Raw genomic sequence first — 19,946 nt, forward strand, 5'->3', positions numbered from 1 at the left:
TTTGGAAACATTGATAGTAGTATAAAAATATATTGTTTGGAAACATTGATAGTAGTATAAAGAAATAAGTATATTGTTTGGAAACATGGATAGTAGTATAAAGAAAAGAATATTAGTGATTTAATGTAGGTTTAACTATAAAGTATAAATTGTATTTAATTTAAAAACTTACAAAATAAATGTTAGGTCCAACAGAATGTTTCTGTTTTAATAAGATAGATGTGTAATAAGATTCAAATGGATACTATATTTATACTTCATATTTTTCCAACTATGAAGTTCCATATTTATTAATCGAATTATGTATTGTTCCATTGATATATTATTCAAATTGTTATAACTAATATTATACATTTCTACAACATAAGAAAATGATACAAGCTTGAAGCATCCATCACACAATAATGTAATATAAAATTCGTTTTGCTAACTTTTCAACTTAGCCGTGGTAGCTTGATGATAATCTCTTATGTGTTCACATTGTTCACAATGTTCATGAGTTCGATTCCTACTAAAAACTATATTATTTATGTTTGGTTAGTCTTGCGTTTAGGTTTCAACCTCTGATATTATCTCAAAGATATTCAAATTAAGATTAGAAAGGATGGTGTACTTTTGGGATAGTCCACTCTAAAGCATTAAATGTAGAGAGAGTGTATTCGAATAAAAGTTTGAGGTAATTTGATTTTTAATAAAGTTTTAGATGAATTCTACGAATTGAAGAATTTAAGATGATTTTTATTAAATTATTCTGGCATTATCTGAAAGATATTCAAATTAGGATTAGGTAGGGTGGTATACTTTTGAATAAAAGTTTGAGGTAATTTGATTTTTAACGAAATTTTAGATGAATTCTACAAATTGAATAATTTAAGATGATTTTTATTAAATTATTCTGACATTATCTGAAAGATATTCAAACTAGGGTTAGGTATAAGGTGGTATATTTTTGGGTAGTCCACTCTAAAGCATCAGAGGAGGGGGGAGTGCATTCAATCTAAAGTTGAAGTGATTTGATTTTTTAACGAAGTTGTAGATGAATTCTTTGAATTAAAAATTTAAGGTGATTTTTATTAAATTACTATAGAATATCACCTAAAACCATAAGATTTGAGTTTTTATTTTATTTTTTTGAATTAAGAAACTCCACCCAAACACTTTAAAATTACTAGAAAATTTTAATAATAGTTTGTTTCAGAATATTTTATGAAATATCAATTTTAATAACAACAGATTTTAAATAAATTTTAAAAATTCATGTTTGAATAACAGTAAATTTGTCATTTTAATACAAATCATCTAAAATTCTCGGTTGAATACACACCATAAGTGTATTATTCTTCAAACCGTCGGTATGGCCGATAGGATTTATGAAAAACAAAATTTTCACTTTAAATATTTTAAACCAAATTATTCAATAACTTAAATGAAGTCAATATTTAAACCAAATTATTCAATAACTTAAATGCAGTTATGACTTCATTATTAAGATAGCTAAATAAATAGTTGAAAAGAAATTTGTAAGAATAAAGAAAATGGAATTCTCTTATTTTTCTTCTGTAACAAGAATGGCAATTTTTTCAAAATACACTTAAATGATTTTTTTAACAAAAGAGAATGCAACGGGAAATGACGAAGTTTCATTAAAATGAAAGAATAATTCTTATTCTCGTTTTATTGATATATAAATATCAATAATTATTTAAGTTAAAAATAAATTAAAAAATTATTATTTTGACTAATATATTTTTAATTCGAACTTTTTATTTTTACACTTTTAGAAAAAAAATTTCACAAAGTTTATTTTCAAATCCAAAATTTCTTTTTGAAACTATTTTAAAATTTATATATTAAATTTTAAATATATTTTAAAAATTTCTAAACCATACCTCCCTCAAAACTCCACCAATCAAATCTAAACCTTAAATCTAAATTAGTTAACTGTATGGATATATAAATGCATATTTATATCTTTAATAAAATATTTGTAGTCATTTTGATCATTATATAATATATACTATATTTATGATAAAAAGAAATTGTTATCACAGGGAATTTCTTAACTAGATAAACCAAGTTTATTTAAGACTTCCTCATGTATAGGAGGCATGATGGAACATAAAATAGGAAGTGAAGCTCAAAAGTTTTTTTCTCTCTATTTTGAGGACTGATATACTTTTATAAAATGAATAACGTCGTTCAATTATTAAAGTTATTGAATTATTGTTGGAAATAAATGTGAATTATTATGCGGATCAAAACATGACAATAATAGATGAGACCTAGCCATTGTTTATCTATGGTGATTCAGTTCAGGCGAACCATTTGAAAATCCGGTACACCATACACCAGAGCCGGTCTTGGATTATATCCAAGTGAAATACTGGTTTTGGGTTCCTAATTTTTTTCCGAGTTATATATAAACGTAAGCTCTCCAATTGTGAATTTTTGTTCACAAGTCATTACTAAGTTGTTTAAGGTTTCTAAAATTTCAGGGTCGGTCAACCATGAGTACACCGGAAGCTTAGGGCATGATTATTGCGGGTGCTTAAGAAAATGGTGCTTATGAAAAACTAATTAAAAAGTAGGTGGATCTTAGGGTTTATTTAAGCAACGTCTCATTTGAAGTTTGTTTTCCAATTTTACACTGTTCGTGGGATTCACTGACACGTGACGGTCTGCGATTAGTGCATATTTTAATTTTTTTATCACACAAAGAAAAAACAAATAAATAACCCCCACAATCACCCATGCGTTAATGATGTTCTTACGGGCCATGGTGGAAGATCAACTCAAGGAATTATCTAGAACTAAATTATTGTTATTCAAGCAACAAATGATGATTAATTGTTTACTAAACTTTTTATGTTGGGCTTTATTAATAGGTTCAAAAAGACCTGACCACTATCTTCGGTTCTTATAGCATACATGTATAAATGGTTTGTGAATTTTTTCTGATTCTAGATGTCCATGTCTATATTTAGTTGGAATTGAAACCATGGGCCTTTGGACCATAGTCTGAAGCAGTTTGTCTAGTTTACTCAACTGATTGCTTGTCTCTCTCGAATATTCCAAGATTGACTCTTTAGGTACAGTGCCAGTATGAGCCACACCATTTTTGTTAGTTCTGTTACATTTGATGCCCAATCACTGGCTTTTCAGTCTTGAATGATTGATTTTTTTGGCACTTAATGGTCTATAGATTCTATAACCTCAATTTGATATTTGACAGCACAAACACTGGTTGTTAGTTCATCGTACCATTTTTACTTTCAATCTTCTGATTTGACTCAATCGTGGTTTTCTTGCTCAGATTCCATTCTTCTTTAAGCTGTTTGTTCTAGGTGAGTAACCTCTATATCTTTCTCAATCTTGGACTTGTTCTCATTTGGGTAGTTTATATTAAAGCATCTTTTCTCTTGTAGGGTCTTTCTAGTATTCCTTGTTGCTTATTTTGTCACGTTTTTTATTGTCTAGTACCTACTGACTTCAATACAAGTTTGATAACCAAACAAGAAAGGTCTCCTTCTTGTTCTTTAGTTCAAAATTATGTTAATTTACATAGCTTTTTACATAATTAATCACTACTCATTCCGTTTCTAAATAAGTGTCAATTTGACATTTTTTACACAGATTAAAAAGATAACGGAAATATATTTAAGTTGTTATTAATTACATTTTTCTGATTAATCTATACTATACTAAAAGGAGAATACTCTCCAATTCTAAGTTATCCACGTCACTCTATAAAATCAACCAATCAGAGCATTGTGTTTTGACACGTCACTTTCGTATGAGCTCTACTCACAGTTACGTATGGGCTAGCAATTGGTTTTGGGCTCTATTGATTATAATTCAGCCCATCTTATTTATGCAGACAGCTTCATCGTCTTCCAGCATCGAGTATCTTCCTCCCCTCCCCGACACTTCATCTTCTCCAAACGTATGCTTTTACCGTTACTTTCTCAATCAATGACGCTGTCAAAGCTATTCTTCAATGTTGTGGTCCATCTCCCCTTGATACTTCTCTTATATAAATCTCTGTCTCAAAACCTAAAGCCACCCTAAATTAAAAAACCTAATCTGCAAAAAATACATTCATGGCAATGAAATAGTCTCAGCTTATCACCATAAAATCTCCCGTCGCCATGTGTTTCAACGACATCTCACCATGATGATCTGAGTCACAGCTTCAATTCAGGAAACAAATCTCGGACGCCTAGATCTGGAAGCCATGAAGCATCTGAACCCAAAACTACGACTAATGTTCACAGGGACGGCAATGACGGACGATAGAGAAGAAGGGACAACAATCGTTGAGATATGTAAGTAAAAAAGAATCTGCATCAATTTGTTTTTGTCTCCTTCAATTTATGATTTATTCATTTCCTTCCTACGTTTTTCATCTGAATTTGGAAGTAAAAAAAAAACAGCCTTTAGATAGAATACTCCTAGGAGGGAGACAAAAATGAGAGGACTAAATCATCTTCAGATGCTCGAACCAGTGCTCGTGCTTGAATCGACCATCCTTGCTTCCGCCTTCCGGTAATGACTCACATCCTGGAAACTCGAATTGTACCCTACAAAGACTCATTAAGTTTTAGTTTCTGCCACAAAATATCAATGAATTTAGGACATGGATTATTATTTGAGTGTTTTTTACTATTTCTGTTAAATCGGCTTCATTGTGTTTTTTTGTCAATACCATTGGAAGATTTGCTCTTACAACTCGGCTAAAAGAATATTCATGAACTCAGGTTGTCTAGATATAGGGACAAGTGTTGCTACTGAGATGATATAAACGTATAATTGTACTGTATCTATTTCTTGAGTTCCAAATTTGAAATCATGTTAAACGTATTCCACTTGCATGTTCATAACCATCTAGAAAGTCAAAGGATGTTAACAATCAATGAGAAATAATTAAGTGCATTTTAATATGTCCAGGTTGGTTTAAAGAAAGGTGCAGCCAAGTGTGTAAGAAATCTAAGGTGTCTAATGCTAACTTCCACTGGACACAACTTCAATGGATGGAAACCGTAAAACACCTCTTTAAAAAAAACTCATGATCTTGAAAACTGTTTTTCTTTCATCTGATGAGTTTTCTTCTATTTACGTGAATGTCAGATGAGGAAGCTTGGTATGATTCCTTAAAAATGATTAGTTTGCTTCTTTTGCAGATACCTATGGTCTGAATTATTAACCCTTGAGTTGCTTAGCAAGTGATGCTTAGAACTGAACCAACAACTAAGCTCACATTTGCAGTCTCAGTGTTTATGATTTTCGCTCCTGGTTTGTAGAGACAGAGGGTAAAAGCTATGATCGGGTCAGTCGAACAGAGATCGCGATGTTGGTAAGGCCCAAAAATTTCTTTTTATCTCGCTTTGAATCCCAAAATCTGATTGAGCTTTGTTTTTGTTTTTTTCCGTCATAAGGTGAGATTACAAGTTTGGATTAGACAAGGTCATAATTGATGGGCTACAGATATTCAAATTGTCCTATTCTTTTTTTTTAAGTTCAACCACAAGAAACTTTTAATCATTTCGCCGATTGCTGTAACATCCACAAATTGATTATCACGGACAATACTGCAGGGAGCAATTGTTTGTGTAGGAGAACCAAAGGCTTCCGAGCTCCAGAGGTACATCAAGTGTAACAATATATATCTTCCTTTAAAGCTTTGCTTATATGAGTCTTTTACCTTGAGGCTAAAGATACACGCATGAACTACTCATTAGAACTTTCAGGATGGAAAATCTAATTATTTGGGGCTGTTCTTGGCTGAAATAACTTGTGCAGGATTCCTTCTGACGTGTGGTCAGCAGGAGTAAGATTAACTTTGTCTCATTGATTTGTTAGGATTGCAGAGCCTGGTTTGTTAATCCTCTCTCTTTTATACCAAATTAGTTTCTGCTCTATTGAACATAATTGCATTTCCATTTTCTCTTCCTGGACATTGAGAGATCATGAAGAATTCGAGGTTAAGATCAATGGTTTAGTTGAAACTGCACCAGTTCCTGAAGAAGTCTAGAATATCCACTACGGTACTCTTTGGCCCGGTAATAATGTGCCATGATCAAGGTGAGATGCTCTGAGGCGTTTGCTGTTTCATTTTGTTATATGTGTTGTGTGTATACATTACTCCCAAATTTATCTGTTTATTTTTTCATGTTTCTCCTATGAAAAAGGTCTTCCTTGGAAACAAAGGTCTTAACGATGTAGAAAACTACGAGCTCCCTAGGCTGGTTTATGTTCTCGTGAGGAGGGAGCCCAGATCCGACCATCTTAAGAAGGTTGAAGAAATAACTTTATTGGTAAACGATTAAGCTTAATCTTTGATTGTATTATTTAAACTGAAATATAATGTTCTCTCGCAAACTTAACTGTGATTACTACATCAACAATAGCAAAGCTCACAGAAGCAATGTGTTTCCCAAAGGATCCTTAGTCGGGAAAAAGCTTTGTTATGTCAATTCCCTGAACAAGCACTATTATTAGCAGCACTTGAAAGTTGACCATCATGACTATTTTTTGATCCCCCACCCACAACAGAGACTTCTTACGGTAAAAAATAACATATATCAACTCTAGGGTCATGTATCTGTGATTTCCATTATCGTTTCCTCCCCAAATAGAGTTTTCCAAGGAGCTAGAAAACAGAGAATGTGAGTTTTGGAATCCGGGCATACGGATTTGCAACACTTGAAGTAGTGTTCTTGAACAACGTCCTAAACTAGAAAGTGCAAACACTGAACGGCTCAAGGAACCATGGACACTCTCGATTTTGAATCTGGCATTTCATTAAATGTAATCCAATATGCAGCAGAGAATCCAAGCGGAATAAAGGTTGAATATTAAACTGGTAACAAGGCGGGACTTAATGTTTCGTTGATTGGAATGTGAACAATGATTTAGGATCAACCTTTCCTTATAGGGGACTCACATTGAGTTTTGTTTTTGTTCAATGTGGCAAAAGTTAGTGAGATGTATATACATGTTTCAAACAAGTTTGTGACTGATTACGTTGCTGACATGTGAGCAATCTATGATTATTGGTTTGTCTTTCCCAGCAGATTTGTGAACATATGTTAATATTATGTCAAACACTCCACGAAAATAAGTTAGCTTTATTATTTTTAGATAATTATTCTAAATTATATTTGACAAAAATGAATACCAAGTTATATAAGCGGCTTGCAATATTAGAAATTAAATTTACTTTAGGAAATAATTAGATGTATCAATTATACTTTAGGAATATAAAATTATTTCAGTTAATTGTATTCGTAAAATAGGTTCCAAAAAAGTTGTAAATAAAAATATCTAGAATGTATTTTCCAAACAGGGACGAATAAATTATGAAATTATCACTTTCAAATTTTAGATTTCTGTTGTGGATGAAAATATTTTTACTGATTTTCGGGTAAAATATCACACAATTTGCTAAGAGATTCACAAAAAAATGATATAAATATTTACTATTACCAAAACAAAAAAAAAATCTTATTTGCAATATCTCATGACTGGGAACATAATTTTTCTTTAAAAAAATTGTTGAGGTTCCCCAAAATTCATTGAGCAACAAATCGAACCAATTTCAATAAACAACAAAAATGTTTAAGTTTCAATTAGATATTAAAATATTAATTTCTGTCTAATAAGAGAATGGAAGAATAAAGAAAAATGTTTAGAATACATTAAATTGGATATCTTTTTTAAAATACAGTCAATCAAAAAAAGTAAAATACTATTGCAAGTTTAGGGTTTACTAATTATTGTTTATATTCAATATTAGGGAGTGAGATTAAGTATGTGTTGGATATACAAAATTAAATATCATTCTTAAACGTAGATTGTTGAAAAATCAAATTAATTAAATATCATACTTAACAAGTCATATTCCAAATTATTAGATAAAAATAAAACAAAATAATGAAAATTATCTTTCAAAAATTAAAATACAAAAATAACGTACATAATAGTAAAAAGATAAATTTTTAAATTTAAAGGTATAGACCGCGCGAAGCATTTGATCTGAGAGTCTGAGGTATCTTTCGCATTATATATGATGATAGCTTTGAGATATCAGATACTCGATCATCGATCAGATTAGAATGATACATTATATGCGATTGAATACCTCAATTCCTTGGAATATTCAGGGTTGCCTTTGCACAAGCTCATTTTCAAAGTTGGTGCCCCAATTATGCTTCTACGAAACATAAATCAAAGAAAGGTATTATGCAATGATACCCGTATGATCCTTACCTACATAGGCGATCGCCTCTTGAAGGCAGAAATTATCACTGGATCACACATCGGAAAAGAAGTCTTGATCCCAAGGATTGTTCTCTTGCATGATGAAACAAAGCTACCGTTCATCTTACGTCGACGGCAATTTTCTATCAGATTGTGTTATGCAATGAGAATCAACAAAAGCTAAAGTCAAAGTTTAAAAGAGGTCCTCCTATATCTGTCTAAACATGTGTTCTCTCATGATCAACTTTATCTCGCTCTCTCACATGTTACAAACAAAGCGGAATTAACAATCATTAAAGGCAAAAATTCACACCAGCTCAAAGTAAAAAACATTGTCTAAAAAGAGATTTTCAAAGGCCTTCTCTCCCCACACAGATATTTTAATTAAATTATAATACCTCAATCCCACCAATTTTAAAATGTCTTCTCATAAAAAAAAAATTCAACAGATTTATAAAACACAACTTATCAACCAAATGATAGTGCATTCACTTAAAGACTTACAAAGAGTTCTTATTCAGCTATAGCAAGTATGTATCTTTAACTTTTAACAACCATTGCTTCGTATCAATTTAAATAAAGTTAACTAACTTAATTTTTATCCATTGCAGACTATTTCTTTATTATAGACCACATCACAGACTTTATTCTTCAGAATACTTAAACTCTTTCTTACATTATTTACGTTAATATAAGCAATCATTTCATTTTATTTTTTGTTTTTTTATTACATGCACATAATAACCACCAGATTTCAAATAATTGTATGAAATAGAATACTCCACACCTAGACAAAATTCAAAACTTATGATCTTGAACTAAACAATTTCAACACTTATCCGCGCGTAGCGCGGAGATCGAATCTAGTAATATTTAAGACAAATAAAATTATTTATAAAATCAATGCAGTTTGTAATTAATTTTTAGCTGAAACTAAAAATAATTTGAATTAAAATTGTAAAGTGATATTTTTGAATAACAAAACAATAAAATGTTAGAATGACATTTATTTCGATGAGACAGAAGGAGTATTAAACAAACAAGTTAGTGGTATTACATCATTAAGGATTTCTCTGAGTTGATTTGATACCCTCGCTTAAGTGTTTTGCCTTCTCAGCTTCCTATCTTTGTATTTTGAGTTGTTTATGTTTTGATTCACTCAAATCTTCTATTGGGATGTCACTTTGTGAAACGTAAACTTTTAGACGTTCATGAATGAACAAAGCAACATCTCATACATAATCTTTAAAACTGTACAGTGGAAATGATAACGCTTATCTTGAATATGAAACTACATATAAAACCTGAATTTATACATTAAATTTTACAACATAACTGCACCAAAGTCTACTTGACCGTATTTAGAAACTGTGTATCAATCTTTCTGTCCTACTGGTGCTATATGCACGCTAATGATGTCATGTGGTGGTTGATTACGTGATGAGGACGCCTCACCGCAGCCAGCTATCTTCTGGCAAGTCTGAATGAGGCAGTGCCTGCATGTGGGACACGACGAGTGCGAACTTAGCCATTTGTCTATACACCGGACATGGAAGCCATGGTGGCACTTTGGCAGAAGCTTGACTCGCTCTCCGGATACAAACTCCGAGAGACATATGGCACACTCTGTATCTAGGCCAGACCGCTTAAGCTCTGTAGAGTAACTTAATGTCTGGAAACTTTTCAACGCTTTTCCTTTGACCCCTGTGTTAGCCAAGCGAACTGCGAGCTCGTTACTAGCTTGGGTTGATAACAAATTGGAGTACCTCATCACCACTCTTATGATGGAATGTAGTCCAAGTGAGAAAATTAGTGCACAGAAGATAACTGATAGGACCTTGACAACATTTGTATCAAAGCTCATATGGTGGGCATAAGAATGTGATGCTTCTTGAGCGTCTGCTAATGGGGCGATGCTATGGTAGGTGGTTGAGAAGATGTATGAAGTAGTAGTCTTCTTGAGTAAAAGTTTCCAAGAATATTTTGGAAGAGCTTAGTTGGTTTGATAGTGGGAAAAAAGTTGCAGTCGACATGATAGAAGCTAGTTTGAAGAGTTGCATAGATAGATCTTCTAGGTTTCGTTGCAGGTTCTATATATATAGTGCAAATGTAAAGGTTTCATATACTTTCTTATATGGATTCTCCACTGAATTTGTATCATCTTAGTGTGTTTTCTTATTGAAAATGGGCCCTTCATACCATTTACTGCAATTGTAGTTCCGTGTGGCAGTTAATTTGGCAATTCAAATCTGAAATCCCAAAAAGTTGCTCACATGGGCCCATGAGCTTAGCAGCCATGAAATTTCCATAATCTTTCAAATAGCATTGAGATAATACACCTCTTGGGTCTTGACACATGTTCAGTTGCCTCTTTATGTTCTGGTCTGTTCTGTCTTATATATTAGGACTTTTAATATATCTTATGCCAAAAAATGTTTGCTAAGTTATGCAGTGACATCCATCTATACTGATTATCTTTGATTTACATCTAACCAAATTCTCTCATGTATATTATTAATCATTATTATGGTTTCTTGGTTGGTTGCTACTTATAACATGTATTTTGGTAGATTTTGATGTATTTTGATGTTGCAAAGCAGGGGAGATCTATCTTTTTGGCATCAGTCTCGCTCTGAAAATTACATAAAGACTGTAAGCCTATCTGAAAATGATTTGTCTTTTCTTTTGTTTGTGCCACTAGCTTCCATATAGATAGTGGTCTGTTTTCTTATCCCTTCCTGAAAGTGGGTAACTTTGCCTTTATTGCTTTATGCTGCTTGAAATGCCATGTGATACCCGTGTGTTCTTTGGTTGACATTCTTGGTTTGGTAGTCTTCTTACTACGTGATTGTAAAAATGAAGGAATAAAATGTCAGTTAGAGCATGATTTAAAGTAGTATTTGTTAAGTTTTACGGGTTCCAACTCAAAACCATTAAACGATAATAAATGAAGTGTGATCCGAATCTCTTATATATTAATCATGTTCCAGTCGAGAATTTATATTCTCCATGATCCTAGACCGGCCGGACCAATCTAGGATCATGCCTGTTCAAGATCGGTCGGATTTCCTTTTTTGCCTGAATGATTTGGGTTTTGGTTGGGTTATCTGTATTCTGATTTTAATACTATATTAAGTTTACCGAACTTCCAATTTAAAACCAATTAATTATAAGTAGAGTAGTCCACTCTTTTATATATTAGTCATGTCCTAGTCAAACTCCAGAGCCAATCTGGGAGCTTTCTATTCTAACAGTATAAGTTTATGGTCTCTCTCCAAATTTTATAACTTAAGTGGTTCAGTTAATGTGATAAGGTGAGAATTGGGGTATCATTGGAACACCAGTCTTAAGAAATTATTGGATGCATTTGATTTTGAATTGGTCTGGCCTCATCCATTGTGTTTGAAGAGTCATGTAACTAGTTATATGAGCGCCGTAATTTAATATCTTCTTGTGCTAGAATTTGATATTCTCTAGTTCAAAGCTTTTGGCTCTTTTACATTATTGGTTAATCTCTTGACTTGCCTTTGAGAACCATGTTCCTTGTACATGGTTCCGCTAATAATAGATGGTTGGTCCCCTCCCACCAGAAGAACACGATCTTATTTGAATACTATGTACATTGAGTGCACCATGAACCAGTGTCTCGTTAATAAAAAAGGTTCATATGATTTGTGTTATTAGCTAGCATCAGTTGTTATTGTAATGGTAGAATCGCAGTCCAATGGGTTACCTGCAAATGTCGAGTGCTACCACGTTAAAGTCCTTTGTTAACATCTAAAAACCCGACATGTATTGTTGCAATTTTCTCTCGTACTAAGTTATATTACAACAATATGATTCAATACTATCTCATATCTCTTAGATGCGTAGGGGACCTATGTTGTTAGCTAATCAATTAATTACCATGATACTGTGTTAGCATTGGTACATATCCTAAACGTGTTTTATCACTTAAGCAGATTCTTAAATTGGAGCTTACCATTAATGTCTCATACCACGTGTGATGTGTGTTGCCTGCCTCTTGACTGATATATTACAAGACTATAAGTATTCCTCAAAGTAGCTTTTAGGTTTGACTATTACCCACTAACTTAGTGACTTTGGTGGGTTTCCTCGACCTATTACGGGTTGGGTCCCTTACCCTATACCTTTCCAGGCACACCGAGTTGATTTCTTCACCATTAAGATGATTAATCTTTGATATAGTCTTATTTAATATACTTACCACATGGGGTCGATCGGTTTTAGGGCATATATATGTTGTTAGTATACCAAGGTTAATGAGTGGATGGATGTGTAACTGATTAGAGGACAAAATGGTATCATGTATTAGTCTTTGTTCTGCTTTGTCGTGCAATACTTTGGTGTCACTGAGCTTCGTAGAAACCATAACCAATTAACCATCAGACCTTTCAAAAGTAGTAGTTACTTAGTTTTACTCTATGTTTGTAAATTGTGATATGAATATGCATGAGAATTCTTTGAAAAGCATTTATCAAACCAGATGATGGTTTTGATTTTGAATATTTCATAGGAGTGTATAATTTTAATAGCGATGAACTTACGTTGCCACGGGAAGCTTAAGATAAATTATCTTTACATTTTGGGTTTCATGAAAAAAACTAATAAAAATAAAAAGCTTTATTGTGTCTGATTTGGAATCCTATTGGCTAGAAACATAAACTGTATTCAAATCTAATATTTTTTGTTGGAATACTCTAGCTGTTTTCTCTATAAGTGTTTACTCTTGCTTCATGTTCTAGAGGAGCAATTACGACATTTATGCTCTCCGTTGGTGTTTCTGCAACCTGATCAGCTACATCGCAGTCGCCTAAGATCTTTTGGCATGTCTCAACCAGAGATTGTCTGCATTTCGGACAAGTCACATGCTGCTTAAGCCACTTGTCTATGCATCGAACGTGGAACCCGTGGTTACACTTTGGAAGCAGCCGTACCTGTTCTCCCGCCACGAAATCAGACAAGCAAATGACACACTCCTCACCGAGCCCTGAGAGGTTCATCTCAGGTGAGTATTTTATTACCGGGAACATCTTCAGAGCTTTCTTCTTGATGCCTTTCTTAGATGCTGAGCCTCGTGACGTGGACGGGCTAGAGATTGGATCAGCTATCATGAAACTAGAGGAACGTCTGAATATGCAACCGATTACGTAATGCAAACCGATGGAGCCGATGATACCGCAGACAAGGATAGAGAGAACCATGAGAACGTTGCCGCTCAAGTTGTTCTTGTCAGGTACATGAGCTTCTTGTTGGTGAATGTTGTGATCAAATGGGAGTTGCTGAAGCAATTTTCTGGAGATGAAACTGTCCATGAAATGTTCTTGGAAGACTTCTGAAGACATCTTTACTTTAGAAAATCTTAGATCAAAGTCTCTCTCTTTTTTCTTTTGTTTTTGTTTCTCTTGTGATGTTTTGCTCTGTGTCTATTCCCTTGGGTGATTAAAATTGGTGTTTATATATATATATATATATATATATATATATATAGCTTTAGTGCTACTTAGTTAGTGGGAGCTAGAAGAATTAAATTTTTAGAGAGATTTTAGTTGTTGGTTTTGGAAAGTTCATTCTCCATCTCTTGAAAACGGGATGAGGAATTTGGGCCCAGAAGTGCCTCAATGCCATGAGTCCTCGTTACATGTTGTGCCTCCGTCCATATCTTTCCAATTACAAAATGCTTTTGTAGGGTCATTCATCTAGTGTTATATATACCTTGTATATCTCATTTTTATATTATACAATAATTCAACGTAGATAAAGTGGTATCTCTTATTGTATGATTCTTTAATTAATCAAGAAGGAAGGGACCTTGTTGTATCTCCATAGTGATGTTGTGGGCGGGGTGTAAGATGAGTGCTGTGTGTCTGTTGCTTTATAGATACTAGATCTTGACCCGCCACCGCGCGGGTATTTTATTTTATGTTTTTATTTTTTACTTATAAATGAATATATTGTAATATTTAAAACATATAATTTAGATTGAAAATTAACATTTGTAGTTTAATAAAATTAAAAGTTTAAAAATTTTGATATCATTATAATTCCTAATGAAAATAATAATAGAGATGGGTCATAATTTTTTCCAATTCCAAAATCTTAGCATTATTTAATAACAAATAAAATTAATTTATAAATAAATAAAATATATAAACATATTTGAAATAAATAAAATTTGTTAAAAAAAATTATACGCCATGTTTGTTTATTCTATAGTTTGACCGCCGTATAAATATTTGCTTTCACTTCAATTTTTTTCTTTTCTAATGATAATATCTATATAATATGTGTAAATATAATATATATTACATAATTGTTGTATAACATTTTAAAACAAATTTTATTTATTACTTTAAATAATTATATTATGTGATTTTAATCGTCTATTATTCATGTGTATTCATATAAAAATCTAATATTTATAACTAATTGGATTATATATAAAAGTGTTATACTAACAATTTATAATAAAATATTTTATATTTTATTTATATGATATATAAATTGATTTGATGTGTGATTGTTTTTTATTATTTTATTAATAATATTGAAAATATTTTAATGTTAACAAAAATTTATAAGGAAATCTATTTTTGGTTAAGATTCATTCTATTAAAGAAATCTATTATTTAAATTAGGAAAAGACATTAAATACTTAAATCTATCATTTAAATAAGGAAAAGACAAAATTCTCTAATATCTTGTTATCAAACAAAATTTAATTTTTTTTAAAGACTCCTAATCCCTATTACCAAACAAAAGTTTAAAGTATTTCTACTTTATAAGATAAGATATGTATTATTGTGTGCTTCTCTTTGCATGTGCCGTGTCGCTTCATAATTCTATTTAGAGCAACATTATCAGTGGGATAAATAAAATGTCCTTAGCATATTTTAGTAATATTTTTAAGTTAGAGACAAAGTTTAAAGACTTTTCTAATGTTGTATATTATTGGTTAGGACAAAAAAAAGTCCTTGGTTGCAGCAGAAAGATAGACAAACAATCAAGAAGTACCTGGATAGAAAGTAAAACTGTTTTGCTTTTCTCATCAAACCATGAACAACAAAGCTGTGTTAACTAAGATCCACTTTCAAAACTATTTCAAAAACACAGAAACAAGACTAGAAGCAACACTGGCAGTCAAAAGGGCACAGACACGTATTACCAGCATTGGCCTTATTGAATGATCTTGACAGCACTTTAACGCTTCCTCCTGGATTCAAAAAACTCGCATTTGCCAAGAATCTAACAAGAAGAAGAAAATCAAAAGTTAGTGTCTTTCTTTTTAATTCGCATAATAATGCTACCACTGTAGTTAAAAAATAGAGAAAATAAAAAATCTCACAGCCGTAGCGTCGAAGAGGCTATTGATACGAATGAGAGAGTATTCTTCTGCTTCTTAGAGGCACTTGCTTCACCTGATTGCCTAACAGCTCCCACCAAATCATTAGGCAAGCAGCTGAAACAATTATAAAACAAATCTGTAAGTAGTTCCTAAAATAACATACTTGTTCTAATCATTCAATTGCAAAAAGACATCATTACAAAACATATGTTCCCTTGTTATTCCAATAGACACACATAAACATTAAAAAAAAAACAGAGTATCGTGACCAACTTGAATCGAACTAGACGAGTTTACTTCACAAAAACAGAACAAAACTCTATACCCAATTTAACATGATTACCAAAAAAAGACTATACCCATTACATTTTCAAACAATATGGTGTTTTTTTGTTCCAAATAGACACACAAAACGTTAATGAAACAGAGGAAAGTGGCAAAGTTTGATCATACTCTACGCTCTGATGGTACTTCCTGTGTGAAGCAGGGAGGTAGAAGCCGATGTGGTCTGTTCAAGAGGAGAATCAGCCTGAAACTTGTCAAATTTGACTCATGTTCTTAGCTTCGAAACGGGAGAAGCAGAGAAGCCGCAAGAGAGAGAAGCCGAGAGAAAGATGAGTGGTGGAGAACGAAGAGCTGGTGAGATCAATCACTCGTTTGGATTCTTCCGTCCAGGAAAGATCAATTGTCGACTGATTGCAGAGTATCAAAGTCGAGAGAGATGAGATGAGAGAGACTAGAAGATTTTCCTGTGTGACACGTGTCCCTTAAAGACGTGCTCAAAAAATATCTTAGCTAAGGGCGTCCTTCGCTGGAAATGTATAATTGGATTTTTGATTTATTTTGGCCAAATAAATACATTAGGACTTTTCTTAGAAGCACCGATAATAGTGTTTCTTATACTGTTTAAAAAAGTATGTTCAAAATCTGGCATTTTTTAATAAAAAGAAAGTTTATTAGTTTTCTTGAGTATTATTTTTCCTAATCTGGTGATGATTTCAACTAATGTCAGTGAACTTATTTTATACCTTTTGGTAAAAAAAAAATAGATAGATAGACCTATGTTGTTTAGATAAACTGTCTTTTCATTCATATCTCTATGCTCTTTGTAGGATATATATGCAAAATCGTTTTTGATTATTGTAATGATTTTCCAGATTATTATCCAAAACAGTGATTATTCAAGATCTAACGATGAACTGTTTGCATACATTGGAACCCTTTATTTACAAACAATATATTGGAACCTTTTCCGAATTGTCAGGTACATATAATCTATTAATCTATTCTTTTTGCAAGAAGCCAACAGAAAAGAAGAAATGTATGTAAATGCTCTATTGCCCATCTCGCCTCTACTCACAAATGTCGTCTGAATTTCGGTTTTTGACTTTCTCTTGATAATCTTCCCTAACCTTTTTGAACTATTTTGACGCATTAAAATATATGTATTAACCGATATATATGAACTTAAGAAGCCATATAGTTTTCTTTTGGTAAAAGAAGCCATATAAATTGTTACAAATTTGATGGAAACCATAAAAATTTGCGACCATTTCAATCCATAAAGCTCAATAACACCTAAAGCTAGAATTAAAATACAGAATTTGAACTAGAGCCAATTAAATAACATCATCTTCCCTCACCCTTATCTCTGACCATGTTTAGTTGCTTTTAATCAATTTTCGTTGATTCTAATTAATCTATAAAATTTATATCTGCTACGATAATTCATTTACGGCTGTGAAAGCGTACAAGCTTCATCAACTTTGACTGAAAAATACTTATACCATTGCATATGCCTCTTAATATACACAGTACTCATCAGAGTGAATCATTCATGTTTTCTAACTAGAAAGGGGCTTTAACATTTCTTTTTAACCTATTTTGTCTCTTTGATTAATTTAATGAAGCATTGATGAAAAAGTCATGAGATACAATTTATCTCTATAGTACTTTGTGCATGGTGCATCAGGGGTTATTTTTTGTTTTGCATGCAGCGTAGCCTAATGAGAACTTATAGATTTGGATATAATCTGCAGTAACCCCATTACCAAAAAATGTATCTTATAGTGCGTCAAAAGAGATTTCAGATGAATACTATATTGAATTTGGAAACGAATGTCATAGTTAAACGTACATGCAGCATAAAATTACCAGAAAGATTTGCGTAAAGATACTTGATATAGTGTTAGTTTTGACAACGTGTAGGTAGTGTAGCCTTCCTTTGTTCGAATTGTATTTACGATTGCATAGTATAGGATTTTCAGTGAATCTGAAGAAGCATTTTTTTTTTTTAGAATTTGTTTTTCACAAATATCACGAATTAATAGTTTGATTTAAACCGATTCTGATTTGCAATTTACAGTTAGTAATGTTTGGTTTGAAAGGTTCACAAATGATTTATATTTCGTTTGATGATATTAATTAGCACTACTTAATATAAATTTGTTGAGAACAGTTATAAAAACAATTCCCCAAAAACAAGCGGGTTATACGTATACCATAATGGATCTGTTCTAATAAATTTCTTTATATAACTGAAACATAAATATAAATTAAAATTTACATAAGTTATACGATAGTAATGATAAAGTAATATTAAATCAAGAGCATCAAGAAGCAAGGAAGCAAAGAAAACAAACAAAGCACTGGAAAAAAGAAATCAAAGAAGCAAACAAAGCAATAAGGAGACAAAAAGAATTCAAAAAATAAGGAAGAAGGAAACAAGAATTCAAAAAAGCAAGAATGATCTAACAGAAAATCAAGGAAGCAACAAATCAAAAAGAAAAGAAACAAAGCAATGAACTAAACATATGAATCAAAGAAGTAATTAAACAAGTTAAGCATCTAAGGAATCAATCAAGGAAGTAAGAAAACCAACCAAATTGGATCTGGTCCTAGTGGTTGATGTCTTTGTTTGGTTGGATCAAAGATGATCATGACCCAGTTTAATTTATTTTTAGAAAAAAAAAGTAAGAAAACACACAAAGAAAAAGTAAACAGCGTAAGCATGCAAGAAAAGAAGCACCGTTGAATCAAATGACCAAGACAAGAATCAAGGAATCAAATATGCATGAAAGTATGAGATTAATGCAAGAATTATGTAATGTGTTCCCATATCACCAACAATCAAACTTCATGTGGGTCAAGGAAAAATGGATGTATGTAATGATGCATGTATGCAATATGTTCCGAAATCACAACAACACACACTTTCAGTTGACCAAGAAGGAAATATAAATGAATGTATGTATGCATGAACCCGATGAATGGTGTTTCCAAAACTACAACGATCACACTTTATGTGGATAGCATAGCGTTGTGATTTCGAGTGTACGTATTAAATTGGCTATGGAATTTACTACTGCGAAAAAAAGAAAGAGAATGATAACTTCATACCATAAGAGAAAAATGTTAAGAATGGATATGAAGGGAGACTGAATACCATATCTGAATGTGAATGATGCAAGTTCTGCTTGCACTTCCCACTCTCTGGCACACTGTTTAAAGGCCATAAAACGAATGATAAGAAAAGAATGTACATTGTCATATCTAGATTTAAAAACAGGGTTTAACTGTATTAATACCTTATTCGGTTTGGTACATGTAAACATTTTTCATCAGCTTGGTGCACGTTTCTTGCTAAAACCAACACATCACCGGGAGGAGTATCATGTTTGTGAAGGAAGAGTAGTTATGTTTTAGTATATCCGCGATGACTGAAGCGTATTGGAGCTTTTGACAAAGATCTCACAACTGAATAACCTGTGGTTATAAAGAAACTTAAAGTCAAGAATGGTGCAGACAGCTAAAAGATGTTGATAACCAGAATCAAATTAAGGTTAATTTTTCTCTTACTACCTGTTGAGGATGTACCGTGCTAGCTGCAGCACCCAAAGCAAGAGGAAACACGACTGGGATATAAGACCATTCCTGTAATTAACAAAGCAAACCAACACAAGTTTTTTTTATTGTTGTTCATTGTTCAACACAAGCTTTACTTTTTTGGGCATTGTATAGATTTACCTCTTGATAAGTCTAGAATTCGGATTCCAAGTGTATCTAATCTTAACATGAATTTCTTCTTTTTTAGAAAATTAAGGTCCTGACATCTTTCAGGCTAGACATGTCTCCTTCAAGGATTCCAGCTAATGAGCAACAGAATTTTCATTGTAATAGAAGGAGAGAAGAATACTCATCTTTATCGTAGACAATGGCGTACAGAAACGTTGGATACTCAGATTCTAACCTCCTATGCTCTCTGTAATACACGACTGTTTTCCGCCTGAAAGATTTTAAAACAGAACAGGCTCAGATTCTA

The 19,946-nt window shown here is 32.3% G+C and overlaps 2 protein-coding genes and 1 long non-coding RNA gene across 6 annotated transcripts; 1 reads left to right on the forward strand and 2 right to left on the reverse strand.

The window, feature by feature from the left end:
* The first annotated feature begins 3,917 nt into the window (after positions 1-3,917).
* Positions 3,918-6,438, forward strand: LOC130501648 (uncharacterized). Of its 4 annotated transcripts, XR_008939836.1 has the most exons (8): positions 3,918-4,325; positions 4,420-4,545; positions 4,948-5,039; positions 5,181-5,353; positions 5,436-5,463; positions 5,595-5,641; positions 5,800-6,081; positions 6,189-6,438. It is a non-coding gene; the product is annotated as an uncharacterized LOC130501648 (long non-coding RNA). The 4 variants fall into 4 exon arrangements; XR_008939835.1 differs by having other exon boundaries at positions 5,436-5,641; XR_008939833.1 differs by lacking the exon at positions 5,436-5,463.
* Positions 6,439-9,475: 3,037 nt separating this feature from the next.
* Positions 9,476-11,797, reverse strand: LOC108809625 (RING-H2 finger protein ATL78). Its single transcript, XM_018581771.2, is given in 4 exon segments — positions 9,476-9,646; positions 9,649-10,170; positions 10,173-10,349; positions 11,785-11,797. Coding segments are annotated over 4 exon segments (738 nt in total). The 3' UTR covers positions 9,476-9,620.
* Positions 11,798-12,753: 956 nt separating this feature from the next.
* Positions 12,754-13,728, reverse strand: LOC130501646 (RING-H2 finger protein ATL77-like). The gene has a single exon (XM_056996486.1). It carries the CDS (start codon positions 13,623-13,625, stop codon positions 12,981-12,983), a length of 645 nt encoding a protein of 214 aa, XP_056852466.1. The 5' UTR covers positions 13,626-13,728; the 3' UTR covers positions 12,754-12,980.
* Between the last annotated feature and the right edge of the window lie 6,218 nt (positions 13,729-19,946).

Source organism: Raphanus sativus, unplaced genomic scaffold (genome assembly GCF_000801105.2).
Source record: "Raphanus sativus cultivar WK10039 unplaced genomic scaffold, ASM80110v3 Scaffold0243, whole genome shotgun sequence".
Lineage (NCBI taxonomy): Eukaryota > Viridiplantae > Streptophyta > Magnoliopsida > Brassicales > Brassicaceae > Raphanus > Raphanus sativus.

Bases quoted from the DNA above. Each gene is read 5' to 3' on its own strand.
- LOC130501646 (XM_056996486.1), bottom strand. From the start codon at position 13,625: ATGTCTTCAGAAGTCTTCCAAGAACATTTCATGGACAGTTTCATCTCC.